Source organism: Lampetra planeri, chromosome 21 (genome assembly GCF_965212315.1).
Source record: "Lampetra planeri chromosome 21, kcLamPlan1.2.h2, whole genome shotgun sequence".
In the NCBI taxonomy this organism is placed as follows: Eukaryota; Metazoa; Chordata; class Hyperoartia; order Petromyzontiformes; family Petromyzontidae; genus Lampetra; species Lampetra planeri.
The window spans coordinates 7804870-7829371 of record NC_136127.1 but is presented as its reverse complement, the minus strand read 5'-3'; the positions used below and the strand labels follow the sequence as shown (position 1 = coordinate 7829371).

The window sequence follows — 24502 nt, the reverse complement described above, 5'->3', positions numbered from 1 at the left end:
CACACCACCCCGATAACCACAATACTAGAAAAGGTGCGGGGTAGGGGGGGGCGCGGCAAGTTTGTTGACGTCGTTGACTTCTGCTTTTCTACACACGATACGGTATACAGATTACTCTTAGGTTTTTTCGGTAAAGTCACGTAGGTAAACATTTTTTTTTATAAAAATAATAATAAATGGAAAAAAATCAATTAAATCACGACGTTTCGGAGGCAACACAAGCTTCCTTCATCAGGTGTAAGAAGGCACAGCAAAATAACTGTAGTGAGTTACTTGTGATGGGACATTATTATATAGGGTAAATAACTCTCAGTAGTTATTTTGCTGTGCCTTTTTACACCTGATGAAGGAAGCTTATGTTGCCTCCGAAACGTCGTGATTTAATTTATTTATTTTCATTTATTACTATTTTATTTTTATTATGTTTTACCTACGTGACTTTACCGAAAAAACCTAAGAGTATGAATCCTTGCAGTCACGAAAGATTCAAATCTAGAATTAGGTATACAGATTCTCTCTTCAATGGTTGACAATGAATTTTGGACAGAATGCGAATGACAGAGTGGACATCGGTGTTGTCCACCAGACACTTCTGCCAAAGTACCACGAGCAATCGCCGATTAAAATGCACACTTCAAAAAATCAACCAAGGAGAATTCGGCAAACCATCACTTCAAAATATTGATGGGACACTACATGGTGTACTTGTACACTGATTGTCTGCAAACTGAAATATACACTATGTACAGGTAATGTGTAAGCCTGTGAAAAAGGTTATTTGTATCGACTTATTTAACATTCAGGCAACAGAGGAACAATGTGGAAGAACCCACAAGTGCTACTGACATCAAGTGCCTATTGGAGTGAGTAATAACATTTCACACAAGCTGCAATGAAAAACCAGAATACAGGCCTGCATTTTTGAAATTCAATTGTACTGTACAAAAAGACATTTCATGAATCACAAATCGCATTGCATACTTCATCTGGGATGGCTGTTGCAAGCCGACTGAACTGATATAATCAATCAAACTGGATGTCAAGGTAAACAGAACTACACAAACTTACATGGTTAATATAATCCCAATCCGAGTGGGATTTTTCAGGTTGGGCTGCACGTTCATTTACGATTCTATCGCACGTTCGCCACCTCCAATGCCTGCGGGCAACATCAGGAGTTGAAGAGAAGAAATCCTCAAATCACATCCCAACCTGGAAAAGCACATTTGGATTATAAGCGGCTGCCAATATTTACGCATTAAAATTCACGCCGAGGTGGCGAGATTATATCTCCCCTTGCCTGGTATGCAGGAAATCGTGGGGGTGACCCCGACGCCTGTACATATGGAGTTAGCGCGTGTTCTCCCCCCCCCCCCACCGTGGTTGTCACGTGGATCTTCTCCGGATCCTCCGGTTTTTCCCCTTCACATTTAAGATGAACATGTGTTTAGATTATTCGGCTGCTCCTAGAAGTTCCCACGAGTGATGATGAAATCAGCGCCTCTTTGAGGAGGTGTTTGTTGTGGCCAGGTCACCTCTGAAAAAGAGCTAATAGCTGTGGGATTTACCTGGTAAATAAAATTGTTAATAAGAAATAAATGACACCTCGAAAAATTGTAAAAGGAAAACGGCCTCAACCAGCCTGTAATGCTCTTAATTTCACGAGTCGAGGATGATTTGAAAACTGGCTGAGGAATCCGAGTTATGTACTAGCCATTTGTTCATATCGAGTGGTGCTGTGTGCTTTGGGACAATGTTCAAACCTGAATATTGAATTTAAATCACATTCAATTGTCTGCCATACAAAAATGATTATACTGTACTTACATTAAATATTTATGGATCAGTTCTTTGTCTTTAATGGAGATTTCTTCACACAAAAGGGGGATGTCAGTTTGACACGTAGGCTTTCGCGACCAATATCCATAATAAAGGTTTTTTGGGTTAGATCGAGTAAAATGTGTGTCGTTAAACCCGCCACCACCCGACATAGCCAATAAGACAAGGTTTGTCATGTAGACAAAACTAAATTGACAAGAAGTCTTCCTGTTTCCGTCTTAAGGGAGATGTGTTTTGACATGACCGATTACTGGCAGAATAAACAAGAGTGCAGATGAAAAATGTTTTAACCAGGAATATAAATTTGTACAATTGAGCTGCTGTACTTGAGTCATTCATTTTTCATAACTGGTTAACGCTCAATAACCACGCAGTTAGGCAGTGAGGTGCACTCTCATGATGGCTACAATAACTTGAACAAGTTGAGCTTAGCTGACAATGATAATAAAACAACAAATTATTTACGTGAACTGGTAGTCAAGAAGTGTTAAAACTGATACAGGTGCATGCTCAGAAGATCACCTTTAACTGGACGCTATTTAATTACATTCAAACCACAGCATCAACCTTCACTTGACGAACCATCTCAAGAGACAATGTATAACTTTTTGTATCAAAATATTTTCAAAAAAAATAATAATGTAAACCACTCAACCCATACTATTAGTCTCTCATTAAATTTGTAGTTTTTTTTGTTATTGTGATCAGTCCTTTTTCAATTATCCTTCACATTGTTCTGCTAGAAGCCAGATCATCTCCACGTTCTATCTCGTCTTCTTTTGCTCATTCGCGTCAGCCGCCTTTTTGTCTTCCACAATGTCCTCGATAGCGTTAGAAATCTTTTTCGAGGTGTCTCTCGACTTCTCTGGGGCAACTGCCGCTGGCTTCTTCTCATCATTGCCCTTCACCCCAGGGCCTCCTCCTCCGTCTATCGCATTGTCGTCGACAGCGGGCGCGTCACCTTTCCTCTGCACGTCCGGCAGCCTCAAGTTGCCCTCGTCCTTCGGCTCTGCCAGCACCACGTCCTTACTGTGCCCGAGGTTGGACAGCACGGGCTGGAAGCGGTACCTGTAGCCATACGGCCGCAGGTGGTAGGCAAAGTACTCCAGGATGTACATCCACGTGGGGCTCACGTAGTGGAATGAGATGGTGAAGTCGGAGCAGCATTGTGGGCCCTGTTGGAGAAGAAGAAAAAACAACAATAATTATCTTATTGTAAGGGTCCCCATAACTTTAAGTGGATGGCTCATGCCAATAACATCTGGACACACGTCAGCATGTTTACGTCTGACTGCTGATTTGACCAAAGTCAAAACTGGCCCAGAATTTGCCAGCTAAAAAAACACACAAGTGTACCTCCATTGAAAGGAAGGTCCATATGACTTCCTCCCATTGGTGGAGAGCCATTCATTTACAGGTTTACCGTAATTAATTATGCGAAATGATTATGATTAACAATGAAAATAATAAAGAGAAATTATAACATTGATGCACGCACGAAGTACCATCATCCTCATCGCGACCATGATCCATAATCCAATGACGACTGGATTAAGGTCTCTTTAGCCATCTCTCGGGAATATTTTTATGCCATAACCCATCCCATTCCTGCATACTACATGATCTATCTCTGTGGTTGGTTGGCTGCCATTCTGTCTATCAGCCATCATCCCTTTAACCAAAGCGCCCTTTCTAAGTTCTCTTACTTTTACCGTAACAGTCACTTCATCTCCGATTTGCTTTTATTCCTTGATGAAATGCGTGCAAAGTACACGGATATTTGAATTTATTGCGGAACTTTTGACAATAACTTATGACCATCCTCTCCGTGGGCACAAAGTAGCCTTCAAATAGAGTTGGCATTTTACAAATGATCATCTGCCGAGTTCAAACAACGTGGTCGGGATTAAAAGATTATTGTTGATAAAAGGGCTTTGCACACGTGGGGTTAAACCATGGGGTTTAACAGCTTGAATGTGAAGAGTTCATCAAGATGAATCTTTAGAGTGCACCGCTTGCTCAACAGATACCATATGTTACTAAGCGTGTAATGCAAATCTCCAGATGAACTGACACAACCTGGATTAAAGTCGACATCATATGTTTTGTCTTTTTTCGTATTCTTCGCCTTGTATGTTCTGTTAGAATTATCTATATCATTCAAGTCTTTGTTCGGACTCATGTAAGATAGCCCAGAACCCATAGCACTGTATGAGACCCATCATCCAGCTGTGACAAGGCAGCACACGTCCCAACATCCTGGACATAATCTGAGTTCTGGTACCCTACCATCAGTTTTTTTTTAAACACCTGTGAGCTAAGGTGGAAACAAGCCTGCTTCTTGCAACATTAATGGGTGCTGTTTGTTGCTGTCAGCTTGCTGTTTATCGGCCTTTGGGCCTGCGCTCTGCAACTGTGGCGATGCGAAAAAAACCCCACAACACCATCCATACCCCCCTGTGGGTAGGTCCCCTTGCACAGCCGTGTGTTGAATTTATTTCACGCTATATGTAGCCAACCGCGCTAATCGGGATGTGCGGGGCGGGTGTGGGGGGGGAGATGAAGGACAACAGCTTAATCAGCGCTCACCTCCACTGCTGGGTAGAAGCAGTATTTCCAGTACCAGAATGACTTGGGCAGGTAGTTGGCGATGAGGTGGTGCTCCGGCACAAACGGGTGGAAGGTGTCGCGCGCGGCAGAGTCGCGCGAGTCGCCCGCCACCACCCCGATCTTCTCTAGGCACGAGCCGATCGCCAGGTCCTCCACCGAGCTCGTGTGCGTGCACGTGCCCTTGGCGAAGGCGTCAACGAAGCGGACGAGCGCCTCCTTGCTGAGCACGTAGCCCGCGCCGCCGCTCATGTAGCCCTGCTTCACGAAGGGCTTGAAGCGGCGCCCGAAGTAGATGGGCTGCTCGGGCGTGTAGTTGCTCAGCATCAGTCTGGTGGGTTTGATGGGATGGGTGCATGCGCGCAGGCAAGCGGGCGTTCGGGAGAAATGCGTATGTAAATAACCACCGGCTGTTTAAATGAGTTTACAGGAATTGGACTGGAGAGGTAGCAGTGGAGAGCGCGCTTCACCAGGATGCTACCCAAGTTCGATTGCCGGCCGCGTTAGTAGCGGACCAGATTTGAACCGGTCCTAGGCATCCACCTCTTCATCAAGCCGCACTCACCAGCGTGGTGAAGTATGGTCAAACAACCCCTTTATGAAAGCAGAGGATTTACAAAGGGTTGTACGTTTTTTCAATATGAGCAACTTTTTTTCAGTAAGTCAACAAACTTGGAAAGAGTTGTTGAATGCCATGTTCAGCTTGGGGCTCCGATAAATCCTTTAAGCGGATCATTCTGACCGCAGCCGGTCGAAAGTACACATCTTTCACAGGCCAGCCGCATGCAGCACAGAAGAACAAATGGTCAGATAAATGGTTGCCGCAATATCATTTTTCACAATATGATGACATATACCACACTGCACGTTATGGCAATTATCATGATTTCAGTTTCCTGTAACTTTCACATTTGTGTTAGATTGTATTTATGCTTTGATGTACTTCCAGTGTGAATATTACTTAAGTTAATAATTCGTTTTTTTTGGGTTCGTTCGTGTTAAAAATTGCGTTGTCAAACCTCCTCCACCCGACACAGCCAATTAATGACAGTGTCACGTGAATAAAACATGCCAAATGTATTACTGTTTCAGCAGCACCACCGGTGTGTTTTGTAGAGTAATCTCACGACATTGATATGGGTACGACGTTCCGCTGGATATCACATCCAGCATCGTCAGGTTAACAGGAGCTCAGATAGAGCATGGAGGAGGGTTTCACGGCACACATTTTTACAAAACTTAACCCAAAACATACCAATTATGAATAATATTGGTCGTGAAAACCTACATATAAATTTCAGTCCGCACAACATCATATATTCGTCAATAATACTTCCCTAAATAAAAAATATACATTGGAGATACAGATGACGTTTTGGGCGAAAGCCCCTTTCCGTAACGGCGAGATAGGTGAGGTTTAATGTCATGGCACTTTTCATCTCTGCTAATAAAGAAGGGACACTGCCCAAAAAAGTCACAAACTACATATTGTTTTCCTTTTAGGCCCACCACGTTGCTGACGAGCGTGTTGGCTTTCTTGCACCAAGACGAATTCGTCGACGGCACACCACCACGTCGCAGCGCTCCCGCGAGAATTGGCGGAAACCGAACGGCAAGCGCCGCCACTGCCGCCCTCACCTCAGGTTGTCGACGATGATGTAGGTGTCGTCGTCCGCTTTCAAGAACCAGTCGGCGTCGCCGAGGTGATGCTCGTGCACGTACTGGAAGGCCCTGATCGTCTTCCAGTAAAGCTGGTCTCGCCCCTCCTTGGTGTGCAGCCCCACGGCGGGGAGATCCTTGTCCTCCTCGGAGCTCATGAAGAGCACTTTGTCGCAGGCTCTGGTCCAGGTGGCACGCAGGTGGCGCGCCTTCTTCTCCAGGTTCTGGGGGCCCGTCATCACCCAGCAGAGGACGCGCACACGCCGGCGCAGCTCCTGCATCTGGCTCATGTCCTCCTCTGCAGGGCGGTGCGCACAGCAGCGGTGGTGGAAGTTACGTGGCGGAATTTCGTCGTGTACAATCAGTCGAGACCGATTAATTTCGCACCTCCGATAAGCACGGTTGGCTACGTAAGGTGCGAAAGAATTTCAAAATGTACACATACATGATTGACCAAGAACATAACGGACTACTCCCTTTGTAGTCCGTTATGCGGGTCCCCACACTTTGCCTTACAGAGGCGAGAAGCCCTCTGCAAGCAATGCCAAGCGTTATGTGGCTAATGATGCCACAATGATCTGAGCAAGCCCCTCTCATCACCTCCGTTCAAGCTGCATACATGGGAACAAAGGTTAGCGATCATCTTTTTCTCAACTATTTCTGTTACGAAATTAGTTGAACGCTTGAACAATCCATACATTATTACAATACTTGCATCATCGGATAGTCCATATTTAGCGGTAATGTTGTTGTCTGGGTTGCTGATTTACGAAGGATTCATGTACAGCCCTTTAGTGTAAATCCACTGCTATATGAGGGCCTCCCCACAACGTGTGGGTAGTAGGGGTTATTTGACCATACTTCACCATTCTGGGGAGCAAAGAAGTGGGAGCACATAAGCAAAGTACAGTCATACCTCGGTATACGACCGCTTTGGAATATGTCGAATTTGGTATACGTCGTGTTTTGACGAGAAAAAATGTCTTGGGATACGACGTCTTGCTTGGGATACGACGCGCTTGCTAGAACTTGTATGGGTCGGGATGAGTCACCGCGTACCCACGTAGACCCCGTTCACGACTCCTCCCCTTCCTCACCACCATCCTCGTAGGCTATCAACTCCTCTCAGCAAGGTAAAGTGATGTAAAAAAATATATATATTTCTATTTTTTTTATTTATGCATTTCTTTTAATTTTTGTATGCATTTTAGTAATAAGTAGTGTCTAAATTATTTTATACAACCCCATTAATGTATAATATGCCATATAAAATATAATTTCTTATACTCTGGAACGGATTATTTCCTTTCCCTTTATTTCTTATGGGAAAAATTTGTTTGATATACGTCATTTTCGGTATAAGTCCTACCGTCTGGAACGAATTAATGACGTATACCGAGGTACCAGTGTACAACAATGGATTTTGCTGCGCTACCTTCTGCTGCCCAATGACAACCTGTCGATGCGTGGTAGTCACCCATCCAAGCACTATTCGGGCACAGTCTGGCTTAGCTCCTGAGATTCGATGACATTCTGGGCGATTTGGTCATCTGACAAATCTAAATGATCAAATGGAAAACTCACAATCTGTCCTAGACACCATCCACTCTGACCACAAGGCCACCCCCAGCCACCCCCCTACCATCTCTTTTCCCTCTGCACGACCATACCTTGCCGGGGCCAAACCAAGCCAGCCCGGCACAGATATAGAGGTTCCAACTTCCCATTGCGGAAGCAGAGCCGTGCTGCTCACGTCACATCCAACGAACGTGTCGAGATGCAAGTAGATGATGCGGCAGCACTGTATTCTCATATCACACGTAATTAATGCGTCGTTAGCTCCGACCTTGCCCCTGCTTGGTCCCCTGAGACAGATTCAGATGTCTTGTGAGGTTAGCGTCATCATGTATTGGTTCTTGTTCATCACAGAAAAAAATTACAGCATTAATTTGCCTGTACCGTGAGGGTCCGGTGCTGGCTTAGTTCAGATATTCCAGTGGAAAAGAATCAGCTACCACTAACTTGGGCCAAGACCTGAGGTCGTGCCGCCTCCGTGGCAGCTTCAACGTGTACGGAGGGCGGAGGCGCCTGACGCACCTTTATGATCGCCGTCATGGACGTGGAATTTCATCTGCCCCTGTGGCGCGTTGCCATCTTCGTCGCTGGCGCGACCCTCCGGATGCGGGTCGTGAGGGTTGTTCGGCAGCATAACCACGGGCGTGCGCTCACGCTCCTCCGTGCGGTCCAGCGTGTACACCGCCAGCAGAAGGTAGCTCAGCGCAAAGCCCACGCTGGCGCCACACACAAGGCTGAAGAAGGACGCCCTGGTCCTCGGGATTATCATCGCGGCAACCTGGAAGCACAAGCAGGGGCACACAAACGCAAGATCTCTCTCTATTGCTGCGGTGGTCTCAATGCCTTAGTCCGGGTCTGGCACGTCATCATTAAATCATCAGCTGCATCTTTTGGTATAAGGTGCATGCACAAATACTGCATGTATGGGTGATATGTGGAAAACCCTGATGTATAACTCATGAGCTAAATGCAGCTTAGTATAAAACTAAAAGTTTACCTCAATAAACTTTAAGTATATCTTCATATCAACTGATATGTGGATAATAACAACACCCAGAGCATAATTTGTGATGCACCATCGGTATTAGATGCACCTGCACCAATTTGGCTGATTGCATAATGTTCAAACGCCGCCACCTCCAATCCTTTAGAGAAACTGGTCAACGGCTGGGTAATAGATTTGTTCAACATCTCATCTGGTGATATCCACACCAGTGGCTTGTGGGAAAGAAACCAAAGGTCAAAGAAGGCTGCCTCCTATTTAAACTGAATACTCTTCTACTGGCAGGATTGAATGAATGCTTCACTTACAATGTACAGTAAAACCTTGGATTGCGAGTAACTTGGTCTGCGAGTTTTTTTCAATCAATTTTTACTTGAAAAACGAGCGAGGTCTTGCAATACGAGTAGTATGTATACGCTTTGTCTGCCGAGCGTCACGTGATCACAAATTAGCCGATGGTTCTTCTCTCTCTCTCGCTGCGGGATTGTGGGTAATCGCCTCCCATGCTCGGTCTCAGTCGGCGTGCCTCACTCGTATAGTCAACATCCGTGCGAGCGTATACTGTTTGCTATAGTGTTGTTGAAGAATGTGTTCAGCGTTTTTTGTTAATTGTGCAATAATTTGGCAACAACAAAAATGATGAAGTGTTGGTGATTTATTTCGGTGGTTATTACCATTAGCGAGCTACATTTTTAAATAAGCAGACAATAAAATGTAAAAAACATGTAAAATAGAGGTCTAATGATTATCCCCCACTACGGGATCATGATTTGATTCGCAAGTTTGTTCTTTTACAACACTGTGGCAATTGTAGTAACCGTTGGTGGCTGCAAGGGGTACCATGAACACATTTTGCACAACACAAAAAAATCACATGCGATGTGGTGGATGTATAATGAGCTTAATAATCAATAATAATCAATACATATGTAGTGACTGACTTGGAGACGTAACTTATTGGAGGCAATTCTTGAATTTAACACTGAGCAAACTCTTCTTGGTTCTTTCGGTAAAGTCACGTAGAAGGGAAATAATAAAATAATAAAAATAAAACATAATAACTTACACACTCTCTGCTGTTACACAACGCTCTGTCACTCGCTTAAACGCAACTCTACTCTTGTTGCTAGCCTACAATACAACGCTAGCCGTCTGACACTGACGGCGCTGAACCGAGACAGCCAACCACTGCTAGCAGCGCAATTATCAAGTGACAAAAGCGACGAAGGCACGAGACGACAGCGGCAAAGGCGACGACGACGACGACGAGGGGATCCCACTCCAAACGACGGCCCCGATCCCCCGCTCGGGGTCCCCTTTTATCCTGTCAGCGTGGCTTCGCTCCCCCTCATCCATGCCCCCCTTCTGGAACCTACTAGCGGGCTCTCGACGTGTCCCTTCCGTAACCTTTCCCCTAGATCCCTCTCGGGTCTGTCACGTGGCCTGCTGTCAGTCAGGGCTGCTTCAAGCTGCAGATCCCCTTCCCTGCCAGCAGCCAGCGCTATGCTACGTTGTGACCACGTCTATGTCACTACACATCCATTGCATCGTTTAACATCTCGTGGAAATGTATGAATCATTACTGGGCAATATCAATGATGTTGTATGTTTGTTTCTTTGGAAAGAAATCGGAGAACCCGGAGAAACCCCATTCAGAAAAGGGAGAGAAATATGCAAAATCCACAGAGGGGCACCCGATTTGGGAATCAAAATCAGGTTCTTCTTGCAGTGAGGGCACAAATGTTACCATGGCATCACCCCGTCTCCCAAATGATACTAACATATATCAGATCGCTATTTTATGCAGTGAAAATCGTTACGTAATAAAATATCCCTGAAGTAAACTGTACTTCTTAGAATGCATTTGGGTGCAACTGTTTGTTTTAAGCTCACTGAAGAAAAACTAATTTTCGGAGAACATAATAAATGTGTACCGAGCGTATGTTACATTGTTTTCTTTGGATTAAAAAATATTGTAAATCCAAGTGACCACTATTAGGATATTTAAAGCAAAATACATCCTGGTTTGCATCATGCTTAGTCTATCCACTTATGGACTATAGGGTACGTGCAAAGCATTAACAAAATGTATGTTTGCACTCGCAAGAAGAAGAACATTCAATAACCTTGAGCCTTTTAAAAAAAAAGAAAGATTAGCAACCCACAACACCCCGAGGACATAAACCTTCCAGCCAGCCAGCCAGCTAATGTTTAACCTGTTATACAGCCCTGTATATCTCTCCACCTTTCTCTTGCTTCCCCTGTACTCTACTTATACCACAAGCAGCCCCTTCGTGATAGTTCATATCTTGTAGACAATTCTGGAACTTTCTTAACAAGAAAATATTACTTTAAATCAGCCTGGTGCTACACCGTCGCACTCTGGTTACATTAATATAGTGGTGTAGTTATTGCACATGTACAGCCCTTTTTTGACAAGGGCTTTACACGTTCTTAAATTGGCACATTAAACCTGTGGAGATTTGTTTGGATGTCAGGTGGTACAGGGTCTTTTACGACTTACTTGGTCACATCATTACGACGTGGTCTAACCCAAAAATTGATTACAAATTATCTTAATCCCGTTTGCCTCCTCAGTCGAGGTCAAATAACAGACGGTGCTTGAAATAGAGACAAGGAGTCACAATGGGGGCCAATAGCCGAGTCACCAAGAGCGATGCTGTTGCCCTCAAACAAAGACAGCACAGCTCCTCAGTGATGTGCCAGTGATGTGCGTGCCCTGAAGAGACGCTGGGCGCACCACTTGGCAGGCAGGGTCAAGATCGGAGGAAACTTGAACAGGCGGGGGAACATCCGTGAATGTGTAACTTCGAAAGAGCCCTTTTGGGTTTTTTAAGTGAAGAAAGTACTTTTCGACGTTTAAATCGAGTGCCACTTTACATTGGAGCCCGTGGAAAAAAAGAGTTAAGTTTAGCACTCTTTCCAGAACCTTGCTGCCAACCACTAAGTAAACAGACTTTAGGACGGAATGTCCTATTGCACAATATTTCGGTGTATTGTATTTACCGCCGTTGCTATAAAGCATAATAAAACATGTCCTGTTAACATTTTCATCAGTGTAATTTTGTTTACTTACCATTTTTAAACACATGCATTCTAATGGTTCGTACACAAGCGTGATCAGCTGTTTCGCTATTTTGTTGGTGTAACTTTATGTTTGACCATCTCATTCAAAATCCTTGTCATTGCTTCCTCCAATGACTAATGCAAGGTGCTTTGCTAGAACAGTACACAACATGCACCCACCACTGTCTCTGGCCGTTTCCACGTAAAGGTGCATTACTACCCTCCAGTGTCTGCAGCTAATTGTGGAAACAATCACTCCACCAATTAGCACGGGTGGCTGCGTACAATGCGAAAGACATTCACCATACATAGTTCGTAAACTATTGAACATAATGCATAGTACTTTACAGAGTTATTTATTCGTAGGGGTACTGCTGTGGTGTCATGGTTAGCACGCCGGAACTGCAATCCAGAGGTCACCAGTTCGATCTCGTGGCGAGGGACTTGAATTAGCCACGTTACTTAAATTTCACCTCCTCCAGCCCGCCCACTCCAGGACAATGAGTCGTGTGTGGTGAAGTAACGTCTGGCCAGGGTGGAAGAATAGGCCAAATCCCATCGAGAGGCTCCTCTAGAGCTCCTTCTTGTGAATGTCCTTGCAACATCAGCACCTTGAGCAAACGATTGCAGGGTAACATCGATGCCAACAGTACTATACAGAATGGTAACGTTAACCTTTGGAGCACGCTCTTTTCTTTGCGGCATGAAGGAACAGAGGTCACGGGCTGCGATGAGACTAACTAAATGTACTGGTTTTCTGGAAGAAGTTGTCAAATATTCAGATGATTAACATCTGGTAAAAGCGGCTGCTGCACAAAGGGCAAGAGTAAACAAAGACAGTCAGTTCATGACTCAGCAAATGTTACGTAATACTTGTAAAATTGTCACGTTAAAATGCGTGTAAAAATTCCTGAATGATGCAGGAGGCGCTGAGCTGACTTGTCTCGAAAGTAAAACGTTCCATGTTACCACTAACCCTGTGCAGAATTAATTGACAACGGTGAATAGCAAAGTTTTCAATGTAGGAAAATATTAAAATAGAAGCGTTTTAATGAGGTAATAACTAACCGGGTCCAAAAGAGAAGATACATTCCATGACGATGAAATTACCCTGAAGGCAAAACTGCATTACCTCACGTTATTTTGTGCGAGTCTGACAAATCAATTCCTAATTTTAGAGGCACAAATGCAGCATAGGACGAGGGGGATATAATACCCATAACTGTATTCTGAAACGGAGAGAGCATTTCACAATATCGTACAATAATGCATCGGTGACCTGGACACTTTGTCTAAAGGTGCCTCGTCGTTGGTTTGTGACATTAGGATTATGATTCAGTGATACGTGTCGGTGTCATTGGGTTTGTGTTCAGCAGCACTCGTGGACAAACGTTTCGGGAGCAATCCACACTTGCGTGACAACATTGTTCTCAAGTTTTAACACAACATCGGTACATGCATTGAGAAAAACTGTGACGATTACACCTTTGAAACGGTGGTCAAACTTGTACACGGAGAATATTAATGGTGCAGACGTGCTAGGCATTCACACTCAACTGAAACCTCACCGTTGAAAGGGATTAAAGGAAAATACCGATGCCATTAAGAGTTTTCGTATAAAAATCTAAAGACGTTAATTCATTTTTTTAAATTGTCGAATGCGAAATACGTGTCCTATGAGCGAAGCAAATTCCTTGAATCTATGTATACACATACAAGCGTTTCGTAAAGTCACGTAACTGCTTGCGTTGTGGCCGAAACGTCGTGAGAATTATTTTATTGTTTTATTTGTATTATTTTATTATTTCCATTCTACGTGACTTTACCGAAAGAACCAAGAAGATGAATCCCTGCAGTCACGAAAGCTTTAAATCTAAATTTAAGCGTTTCGTAGTTTTACTCTAATGTCATCTTAGGCAATCGTGAAGTTCGAACGTAGGTGACGTGACACGTTAAAGTGCTGCATGATTTAGAGGTTTTTGGTAATGTGACAGAACCACAAAGAGTGTCTTCCAAACAACACACAGGTGTTATTATATCATCCCTTCTAATGGCGAGCAGATACCGAAAATTCCACCACACCCTATTCGGGCGAATTACCTTTTCATTTAACCTTAAACGTGCATCTACAATGGAAGTTAACAGTCCAAACAAAAATCAATAATCCTGAATTATGAAACAAAACGGTAAAAAACCACGTTTTTTTATCATCTCCATTTTCAGGTATTGTGAATACATTTCGAGAAACAATGGCACGCATACAAGTCCCCCATTGTTCACTGTCAAGTATTAACTTCCTTCTTTAGCAGTGATGTGCCACTCGCATATGACTACGAAACAGGGATATCTATATATATAAAATCGCAAATCTGTCTGTCTGTGTGTGTGTCTGTGTGTCGCCGGACCATACGCAGTTTCATTGGACGAAATGTGAGGGATTTGCGAGACACGATTGGTCCGTTTGCTTTTCCACGGCGGTTGCCCCTGGCAACGGGTAGCGACGCATTCACTGCGGGGTGGACGCCATTTTTAATTCCCGTAAAAAATATGCGCACGCATTAACACGCGACTCTGAGGTAAATTCATCATAGTTTCACGTCCTCTTCACTCCCACCCCACCACAATGTGTGCAATTACTATTATAGGGTCGGTAGATTATAAAATTATAGCGATTAGACAGTATTATTGTAGCGCGGGGGGGGGGTAACGGCCCCAGTACCCAGCCTCAGCCGGGTGGGCAATTTAGGCGAGGCCGGAGGCTCTGCACGGTACTAGGCCTCGACACCCCACCACACTATAGGCCGTACATATTACTGCACAGCGGCCGAGGAGATCGTGGCTGGGGGGGGGGGGGGCAGGGGTAGCAGCCCATCTGTGTATATATGTAAGGTTATTAAGAAATATATTTTTCACCCGGGCAACGCCGGGTACTTATGCTAGTACTGTATATTGCTGTTACGACGACGTGCCCAATATCCTTCCATTTTTAGCTCGAGCCAAATCCTGGTTAAACAGGCACAACCGTGTCGTAACGCATCTTCCATTCTACTTACGGAGATGTAAAGCTTTAAGGATAAGTGACCAGAGGCCCAATTCCTTGCCAAGGTTCACTAACTCACATCTGAACCAGTCTTGGGGCATGCCCTTTTTCATCCCAAGCCAGCGTGGGCAAATATGGCCAGACGAGACCCCCACGACTGCCGACACAACACGTGGGGAAGGAGGCCTTCATTCAGCAGTGGACTGACACAAGTCTGACAAGATTTGTGATGTCACAGTTATGGTTATATTCACCCGGTGGTTCTTAACCTGGGGTGGCCGCACACCCTGGGAGATACGAGATGCCCTCCCTGGGGGTGTGGAGACATGGCCAGAATTTTTTTAGAAGGTCAAATCATTGAAACACCCATTAAGTACGGGCAAATAATTACAACTACTTTGATGCATCAAACCTATGTCTTTATTAACATTACACATTTTTTAGGGTGAAATGCTGCAGAGTAAAGGAATAAGAACCACTGTATTAACCAAAAAGTTTGCAGTTGGCAAATGGCCTAAAATTACATAGTACACTGTACATTATTCTGAGTTTCCAAATCGTCTGACTGCCGGTAACATTTGCGTGTTAATTGACATGAAAAGAAGACGACCGCCGGCTAAAACTTGTCCAAAAGGTAACCATTGACCTTTGTGTCACGACAGTTTCCTCTTTCTCAATTCTGGCTCGAAAACATTAAACTTATATTCCACCACTACTTTGGCATAGAATGCGTCACTGCATATATTATGTAACGCTAATTTGTTTGTACAAAAAAAATTAATCTTTTAATATTTTGGCTATGCATACACACGCCCAGCCTAATTACCATTGTATGCGAATATAAATAAATGTGTGGTACATCAACCTATTGCGTGTTCAGACATACTATCGGGCAGCGTGTCTATGCAAGAAAAAAAGGTTTTGACATTCGGGGCCCCATCGGCAGTCTGGGCCAGAAAACAAATGTTTCTGGATTATCCACGTGGCGGGGACCCCGGGGTCCCGAATACACGGAAGACAAAATCGTGATTAAGTAAAAACACATTCCTGCGGAGGGAGCTGGTAGGAACGTTGGGTTGCTCGGTCAATGGCCAGGGTCAACGGCAGCGTGGTCTATTACGCAAATATGCCCGACTGTGAGGGCGTGAGTAGGTTAAACGTTGAGTTTTATAAGGGCACCACGGGGTCACCAGCCCCTCCCCACCCAGCCCCACCCCTCCCACCCAGCCCCTCCCCACCCTCCCCACCCAGCCCCTCCCCACCCTCCCCACCCAGCCCCTCTCCACCCTCCCCTCCCCACCCAGCCCCACCCCTCCCTACCCAGCCCCACCCCTCCCATTTTTTGATGCACGACGGACGGGCACAATAATCCCCTGTAGGCTGGTGTAACCAGGAGGTTCCTACCAGGATTATTTTTGGCGACCCACCCGGCGCAGATCGTTGAATGCGCAGGAGAAACAAAACTTTCAAACTTTAATTAGCGCATCGTGTTGAGCTCGTCGAGAGGAATAGATTGCCGTGTCGTTCGCCTGCAACAGGCGTAAAGTGACGTCGCAACGCAGTTTATGCGAGAGCCGGGGGCTTATTTGACCCCGGGGTCCCGCCATGAGGCTAAAATGTTACTTGCAAAACCACTCCATCCCATAAACAACCATGGACAAATCCTCGTTCAACGCAAACAAAAAGCAATACCATACAACACAAAGTCATTGTTTGCACAATATACACGTACTGCAAATGTGACAGCATAACTCCTGTGTCATTATTAGCTCGTACATGTTTGGAACGAGTACACAGAGAGAGGATGCAAACTGATGTGCATACTTCCCACTCGAGTACAGAATCTCTATCATACGGCGGATTTTACAAGCCTCTCTCACTCACGTCTTGACGGAGAGCATCTCCATACACACACTTTCACATCGTCGTCATTGTAACGCGTGGTCTATGAAGTGATGCATGAAGGCCATTTCGTGTCTCAAATAACGCCACAACCCACCTCGGTCATGCACCTGAAATGAACGTGTCACTCAATAATCATGCACAGATGCATACATACACACGTCCTTAAAAGCACACACAAATACACACAAAAGTAACTCACTTCCCTCCCCCACATGGCCTTTCAGAGGCACAACTACTGTACTGCCCGGGCACAATTGCAAGTATTTATCCGATGATCTGCTGAAAGAACGTGTTCCCTAAACGTGCTCTCCACAAAAACTATGTTTTACATTCTAGCTTGTTACATTTGGTCAATATGGATGTTTCTACCCATCTTACATCGTAACACCGTATACAGTATGGGAAAGCAGGTCAGAAAAAATCTATTTATGTAGAGTATTGTATTGCACTTCTATGCTCCCTGCCTTTACCAACCCAACATGCACTGGTTAGCGTGGTGAAGTATAGTCAAATGACCCCGACGGCGTGTGGAGGGCCCCCATCCAGCAGTGAATGATGACAGCTATATGGGGGTTGTAAGGCAAACCCATTGTACGGTTAAGTGTAGTTGTACTGCACTTTCTATGCTCCCCGCCTTCGACTCGCCCAACATGGTGAGGTATGGTCAGTAAAAGCCCCACACACAACGCGTGATGATTGGCAATGGGGGTTGTGTGCGATGGACTCATCCATTAGTGGACTGACCATGGCCCCACAACACGATGGAAGTAAAGGCAACAACAAAGTCTTAGGTTATGTCGGTAAAGTCACGTATGTAAAAATAATTTAAAAAAAATAATAAAAGAAAATAACTAAATTTTGGTTATATAAAATAATTCTAAAATAATAATGAAACTAACTAAATTTTGGTTATTTTCATTTATTAGTATTTTATTATTAAAATAATAATAATAAATGAAAATAACAAAAATGTAGTTATTTACATTTATTCTTATTTTTACTGACGTGACTTTACCGAAAAAAACCTAAGAATATGAATCATTGCAGGCACGAAGGCAAAAACAAAACCCACACAGCCACGGAGTGCTTGGGGGAGGCCATCATCCAGCAGTGGAATGACTACGGCTGCTGATGATGGCGATGACGATGGTGGGGATGATGATGATGGTGGTGATGATGGTGGTGGTGCTGTTACGAACCTCGTCGTGACTGACAGCAGCAGCCGAGGCCAAATATGATCACCGTCTTTCTCTTCCACGCCTGTCGCCGCGGGCGCCTTCCAACTCGCGTTTAGCGACGAGCCGTAGTCGCCCACATTACAGACTGAGGCGGTGGTGACGACGACCGGCTCCGTTACTCAAAGACAATTAAAAAAAAAATTACTACCACCATCGACCACAACCAAGCGAGCGTCAATTCACCAACGTTGTTAATGTTCAATTGTCGTACAGGGACTTGTGGTTTTAATGGACGCGGAGATGTCACGCGACCCTCGGCTGCCCGCCACCGACTGATCCCCGACGAGCCGCTGCAGAAAGGGGCCCTAACGGCGGTTCCCCCCCCCCCGCAGGACCTCTCGTGATTGGTCGAGGAGCGTGCGCGTTGACATTCGCCAGCCAATGGGAGAGCGCGACACATGTCGAGCTGAAGCGTTGGGAGACTTGGGGAGGGAGTGGGGGGTGCGACTCGCCCCGCCCCGCGCCCCCCTGACCCCTCTCACCCTCCTTCCCCCCTACCCCCGCCCCCTCTTCCCCCCTACCCCCCGCCCCCCCCTCCCCCTCACCCCCCACCCAGCTCCCCCCCTCTCCCCCACCTACTAATCGCCTGACTTCAATGGATTTCTGAGCTTTCGTCAAATAATTATCATTCCTGCTGCCACACCTTAGGTCTAACAAAACACAGCAAACATGTATTTATTAAATCTTGATTTAAAGCTTTCGTGACTGCAGGCATTAATATTCTTGGTTCCAGAGGTGGGACAAAGTCATTGTTATGCAAGTCACAAGTAAGTCTCAAGTCTTTGCTCTCGAGTCCCGAGTCAAGTCGAGTCAAAGATGAGGCAAGTCCAAGTCGAGTCTGAAGTCATCAAAATCATGACTCGAGTCTGACTCGAGTCCAAGTCGCATGACTCGAGTCCACACCTCTGCTTGGTTCTTTCGGAAAGAACCAAGAATATGTATTTATTAGTTAAGCGAGGTTTAATACATGTGCTGAAATGTGTTACAATAGTGTGTTGCAATGTCAATTTTCAACTCGAAAAAACTCAAATGCAAAAATGGCCATTCAAACTAAGTTACCAAAAAATAAAAATCCAATTCTCTCGTGTCATTCTTGTTGTTGTTTTAGCAATAGAGTGATGCAGAAAAGTAAACACAATCTACGCCCCCCTATTCGGTTCTCTTCGGTGAGCGGCACCATGACCAGCGTGGTGAAGTATGGACAATCTATCTCACTGCCCCACAGGAGGCCGTCATGCAGCAATGGATGGAACAAGCGGACTGTACATATACAGTACACTATTTTGGCTAAGCACACATTTGCCTCACAATAAAACAAGAACTCACATTGCTCAATCACACTGCCTCAAAAGCAATCACTAATACTATAAAGGCGACATTTTGGCGTTTCTTCAAAGCACGTGATTTTCAAAGCACATTCCTTTCCATGTGTTCTGAAGAAGGGGCATTGCCCGAAATGCCACCTATTATGCACCGTCTCCCTTTTTGGGCCCCAGTGTCATTGACACGGAACGTGTTGGAGAGTTGTTAATTATTTTTATGTACAACTGCCAAAGCAGCAGAAGCATCTTAACCAAATAATTAACCTCATTGGATGGATGATGTGGCTGGACAGCTGCATAGGATGGATGGTGTGGCTGAATAGCTGCACAGGATGGATGTGGCTGAGTAGCTCAGGTGTCAAAATGGGCTAGCACTGGCAAATTCCTGATTTAAAATCCTGATTTTGACCACTGCGGACGAAACAGGTTTCTGTTTTATAAAGAGTGAGTCAACTCGATTGTCTCGGCTGCTTTCAAGCAATGCCTTAACAGAAACTGCCACGTCGCTTTAAACCTTTTTTATCATCTAATTTGGCAAAATTCCTGTTGTAATCATTAAATGTAATTCCATTTGGACATCTGGCATGTGATTATCGCTGCCAACTCAAGACAATAGGCTTTTTTTGTTGAACATGAAGAAAATGTGCGAAAAGAGATGCGCTTATGGGCACCTGAAAACTATTTTGAGTCGTTTTCTGCCACAAATTGGCACATTAGGGTAGAAGGAATATTCTCAACACGAGCCACTGAATTCTAGATTTGAAGCTTTCGTGACTGCAAGGATTCATATTCTTAGGTTTTTTCGGTAAAGTCACGTAGGTAAAAACATTAAAATTAATAAAAGTAAAATAAAATAAAAATCACGACGTTTCGGAGGCAACACAAGCTTCCGTCTTCAGGTGGAACCGTCACAGCCACGACAGCTGTATCAAGTAAATGAGAAATTGCAGGAGCTACCACTCCGTTTATATAATGGTTGGAGAGGGGGAAAGGGCCAAGTACAGCACACTTTTTATTCATATGGTACCACATTTCTAGAATTGTTTCCACTTCCCAGTCCCTCCAACTGTTATTGCTCAAGGCTGACACCACCACACGGCATATTTACAACTACTGCAACTCGTCCAATTGTACGCAATTTATAGTTCTTTGAACAGAGTTTGAGAGCTGGTGGCATAAAATACCATGCGTTTTCGTTGTTATCGCTTTAAAATAAAGTAAACTATTAAAGTTCAAGACGTTTCATGTGTAGCGAGTCCAACTGAGTCACGGACGTTGTCTTGGGAGCAACACTCTTGATTCACCAACAATACGTAACATAACACTAACCTACGCTCCGGTCTCGAATGCCCATCTAACCATGCTACGGCAGAACTAGACACGGTTCACTATCCCGGTCCTGACCACAAGCTGGGTCCCGGACCGCGTGGCTAGAGGCTTCTTCTCGACGTGGATCATCGAACACCAACACTTGAAGAACCCGAGCTCCTCACGGAGCCCTCGTTATATGCTCTCGGGCTGGGGCTGGCTCCGCCCTCAGCCCCGCCCACCTTCCAGGCTCCTCGAGCCCCTTCTCGAATGTTCCCGAGAGCTCTGCGGGACCACGTGGCCCCCCTCTAGTTACGTCCGGTCACGTGACAACAGGTCAGCCAGGGTGTCATGCCCCAGAGTGACCCTGGCTGGCTGACACTCTCTCTTGCCCCCTCATTGGGAGCCGGCACCCATACTGCTCGTGGTGCCTTTGCGCTAACCAGCGCTCACCCAACCACCGCTAGTGTTGGTGCTGGAGCCCGCAATCTGGGCTGCCCGCAATGACATCACCGGCCGTGACTTCGCAAGTCCCGGCACCACGCAGTGACAAGTACAGTCACTACACATGAAACCAAGAGCACAATAAAACATGCTTTGGTACTTAAGTGCATGCCTACAAAATTGTAAAAGCGTGGCTTTCAAATTTTGACCTATCAGTTTTAGATACAAACATAAAAAAGCAGTTCTCAACATGCTAGAGCATGATTTGAAGCTTTCGTGACTGCAGGAATCCATACTCTTTGGTTTTGTCGGTAAAGTCACATAGGTATAAAATACAATAAATCTAAACGTCGTGATTTTTTTTTATACCTACGTGACTTTACCGACAAAACCAAAGAGTATGCTACAGCATGTTTATGACACCGTTGAGTTCCCTGGGCTTGAGACCGGATTTCAGCCGTCTGCGATTAAACTCAAGTGTAGTGTGTTCATTGCACCATCGTTACGAATGTAAATAAGTAATATTTTTAAAAACTTTTTTTAAAACACGCTTTTAATTAAATGTACCATACTAGCAATGGAAGAACTCCACGACTCCAGGAAGTGGCCCCGAAGCTTTCCATAACGTAAAGGGTACGTGGTGATTTACAGCCAACGTGAGTTGAGCGTGGACAATCCGAAACATAACATATACAAATATTTATCTTATGTTTTATTATTTCCCTTCTACGTGACTTTACCGAAAGAACCAAGAATATAAAAAAAAGATTGTTTAAATGTTTTATTTTTATGATAGAATAGTATTGTCAGTATGACATAAGTATACCAAGTTTGCAGTCGATACCACATTGGGAAGTGGGTAAAATTTTAGTTACAAGATTTGAGGATACAACAACAACAGAGTGAGTTCATAGAAAGCGTGTAAAAACGAAACTTATAAAATGTAATTTTGATAAATTCCAGCTCTGTGAGAATAAAAAATATATCAGTGCTTGACACATCACGTGGCAAAATACCTGTTTAGCAGGCAGAGTGAGGAAGCACAGGCCGTGTCCTTGTGGATCAGAGGTCCCTTGAAGATGCATTCAGAAGCAGTTCTATATTATCTCCTTCTGTGGACCGTTCTCTTAGCACAGCCGTATCCTTGTGGATCAGAGGTCCCTTGAAGATGCATTCAGAAGCAGTTCTATATTATCTCCTTCTGCGGACCGTTCTCTTAGCACGGGGTGATGCAATCCTCTGCGCGAGGAACGAACCCAGCCTTCATCTGGTGTCGTGACAATTTCTCTCAAGAGACAGAAAGAAACCACATTTCCAAATCACTACCCAAAATCACACACTAATCCAATAATCCGCGTGACGATAACAAACCCTACGTTTCGGTGTTTCAAGTTGGGCATAAGTCCCACGTTAGCGGTGATTGATGTTGTGCTGCGAAAGGGCGTTATGAATCACGGAGGTGTGGCAGCAAGACCGGGGCAGGAACCAACGAGCTGTTTGTTTTGGGAGACATTGAGCAAGGGCATTACAAATAAGCGTGCGCAATCGGCAGCAGGTTCAGTCAATCGCACAAAGCCCGTCCACACTGTGGCGAACAAGAGGACACGGTACAATCGTTCCATGAAACAAAAACAATGCATCGGCAAAGCTGCCGCGCATGGGTTAGCACGTTGTACGTCTTCTTGGTTCTTTCGGTAAAGTCACGTAGAATGGAAATACTAGTACTAATCACATACCTGCATTTCCCATAAATATGCTAAATTCCTCTTGATATGCAAATTATTTTGTCAAGACGCCCTTCCCCCCCTTTCCAACCCAGCTTAAATATACGCTCCAAGCATGGTGCTGTTTCATTCAGACGCTGTCTCCCCGACAGACCTGGTCTTCACCTGAGGACGGCTGCTTGCGTTGTGGCCGAAACGTCGTGAGAATTATTTTATTATGTTTTATTTTGTTATTTTATTATTTCCATTTTACGTGACTTTACCGAAAAAACCAAGAAGATGAATCCCTGCAGTCACGAAAGCTTTAAAAACGTTGTACCAGCTTGAGTCGCATTGCCGGCAAACGGCTAAAATCAGTGGACGAGCGACACCTGACCCCGTACTCAAAGGTAAATTATTCCGTGAGTCTTCGTCGAGATGCGCAACACACCACGAGCACAGATAGCTGCAAGCAAAAACATATGAACAAACATCGTAATATTCGATAGACTGTCAATTCATAATTGGCCCGCGATCGTTTAGCGTCTGCAGTGAACGAATGCTCCACGCAACACACTTTGATCGATAACCCTGTTGATGAAGCGATTTTAGTGCGATAGTGGCCGCGTGCGGTTGGAAGAACAAACGAATGCCCTTGGGGCCAGGTGGATCATTCACGTCGTGGTATAGCAGGTGCAGACAGCGGGCAGTTAACCGGACGGGGCTTTAAAAAAAAAGCACATGGGATTTCATTCAGTGGCACGAAAAGCATTGCGTCCTTAAACCCCGCCACCACCCGACACGGCCAATTAGTAAGGTTTTTCACGTAAACAGAACGTGCCAATACGTAGCTGGCAACACAGCACACCGGTGTGTTGGGGGAGGCAAGCCACAAGATTTACATTCAGAGTCCAACGTTTCGCCAGTAATTACAATTAGCTTCATCAGGAGACATCGACATTTTCACAATCTAACCCAAAACAAAAAGCTGTATTATTGATATTGGTCGCGAAAGCCCTACCACGTGTTAAACTAAAACTTTGTACAGTATTTGTCTTCATGCGCCAATGAGGAGCATCCCCCCCCCACGACACCCACACAGACTAACTTCACCACAACCTGCACAGGCCGGCATGGTGAAGAAAAGTTGAAAGTAGAAAACAATCTGCTATCTTCTACCTCGTGTCCGTTCACGAGTCCTTATCCTCTGTTTACGTTGGTGTGTTCAACCGAGAAGATGAACACAAGATTTAGCAGCCTTTTGAAATGCGTGGTCAACCAGGTTTAGTGTCCTAACTGTGTTGTTGGCCGACTGGGTTGCATCGCATTATATTTCTAAGGTTTGCCGAGTTCGCGTCTCCCATCTTCTTGCTGTATTTGCCTCCGTGCATTTTGCCTTTCTCGGTGTGATCTGTGTGTGATGGCTGTGTGTGATGTCTGTGTGTGATGTCCCTCTGTGTTCTAGATTTGAAGCTTTCGTGACTGCAAGGATTCATATTCTTAGGTTTTTTCCATTCCACCTGAGGACGGGGGCTTGTGTTGCCTCCGAAACGTCGTGATTTTTATTTTATTTTTATTAATTTTAATTTTTTACCTACGTGACTTTACCGAAAAAACCTAAGAATATGAGACCCTCTGTGTGTTCCCTCGCTGTGTGGTTTACGACATTTTCACCCGAGGACGAGTGCTTGTGTTGCGTTCGAAACGTCGTGATCCATTTTTATTATATTTCTACATACGTGACTTTACCGAAAGAACCGAGTATAGTAATC

The 24502-nt window shown here is 44.9% G+C and overlaps 1 protein-coding gene across 1 annotated transcript; it reads right to left on the bottom strand.

The window, feature by feature from the left end:
• Positions 1 to 916: 916 nt before the first annotated feature.
• On the bottom strand, positions 917 to 18254 carry LOC144724624 (glycoprotein-N-acetylgalactosamine 3-beta-galactosyltransferase 1-like). The gene is made up of 5 exons (XM_078603905.1): positions 17915 to 18254; positions 8203 to 8458; positions 6085 to 6403; positions 4429 to 4777; positions 917 to 3014 (listed from the first exon to the last, which is right to left on the bottom strand). The coding sequence occupies exons 2-5, from the start codon at positions 8447 to 8449 to the stop codon at positions 2604 to 2606; spliced, it is 1326 nt and encodes a 441-aa protein (XP_078460031.1). The 5' UTR covers positions 8450 to 8458; positions 17915 to 18254; the 3' UTR covers positions 917 to 2603.
• Positions 18255 to 24502: the final 6248 nt, after the last annotated feature.

Excerpts from the sequence above, each read along its gene's own strand:
- LOC144724624 (XM_078603905.1), bottom strand. The coding sequence starts at position 8,449 with ATGATAATCCCGAGGACCAGGGCGTCCTTCTTCAGCCTTGTGTGTGGC. Across the intron at positions 6,404-8,202 it reads CCATGACGGCGATCATAAAG|AGGAGGACATGAGCCAGATG; the intron begins GTGCGTCAGGCG and ends ACCGCCCTGCAG. Across the intron at positions 3,015-4,428 it reads GCTTCTACCCAGCAGTGGAG|GGCCCACAATGCTGCTCCGA; the intron begins GTGAGCGCTGAT and ends CTTCTCCAACAG.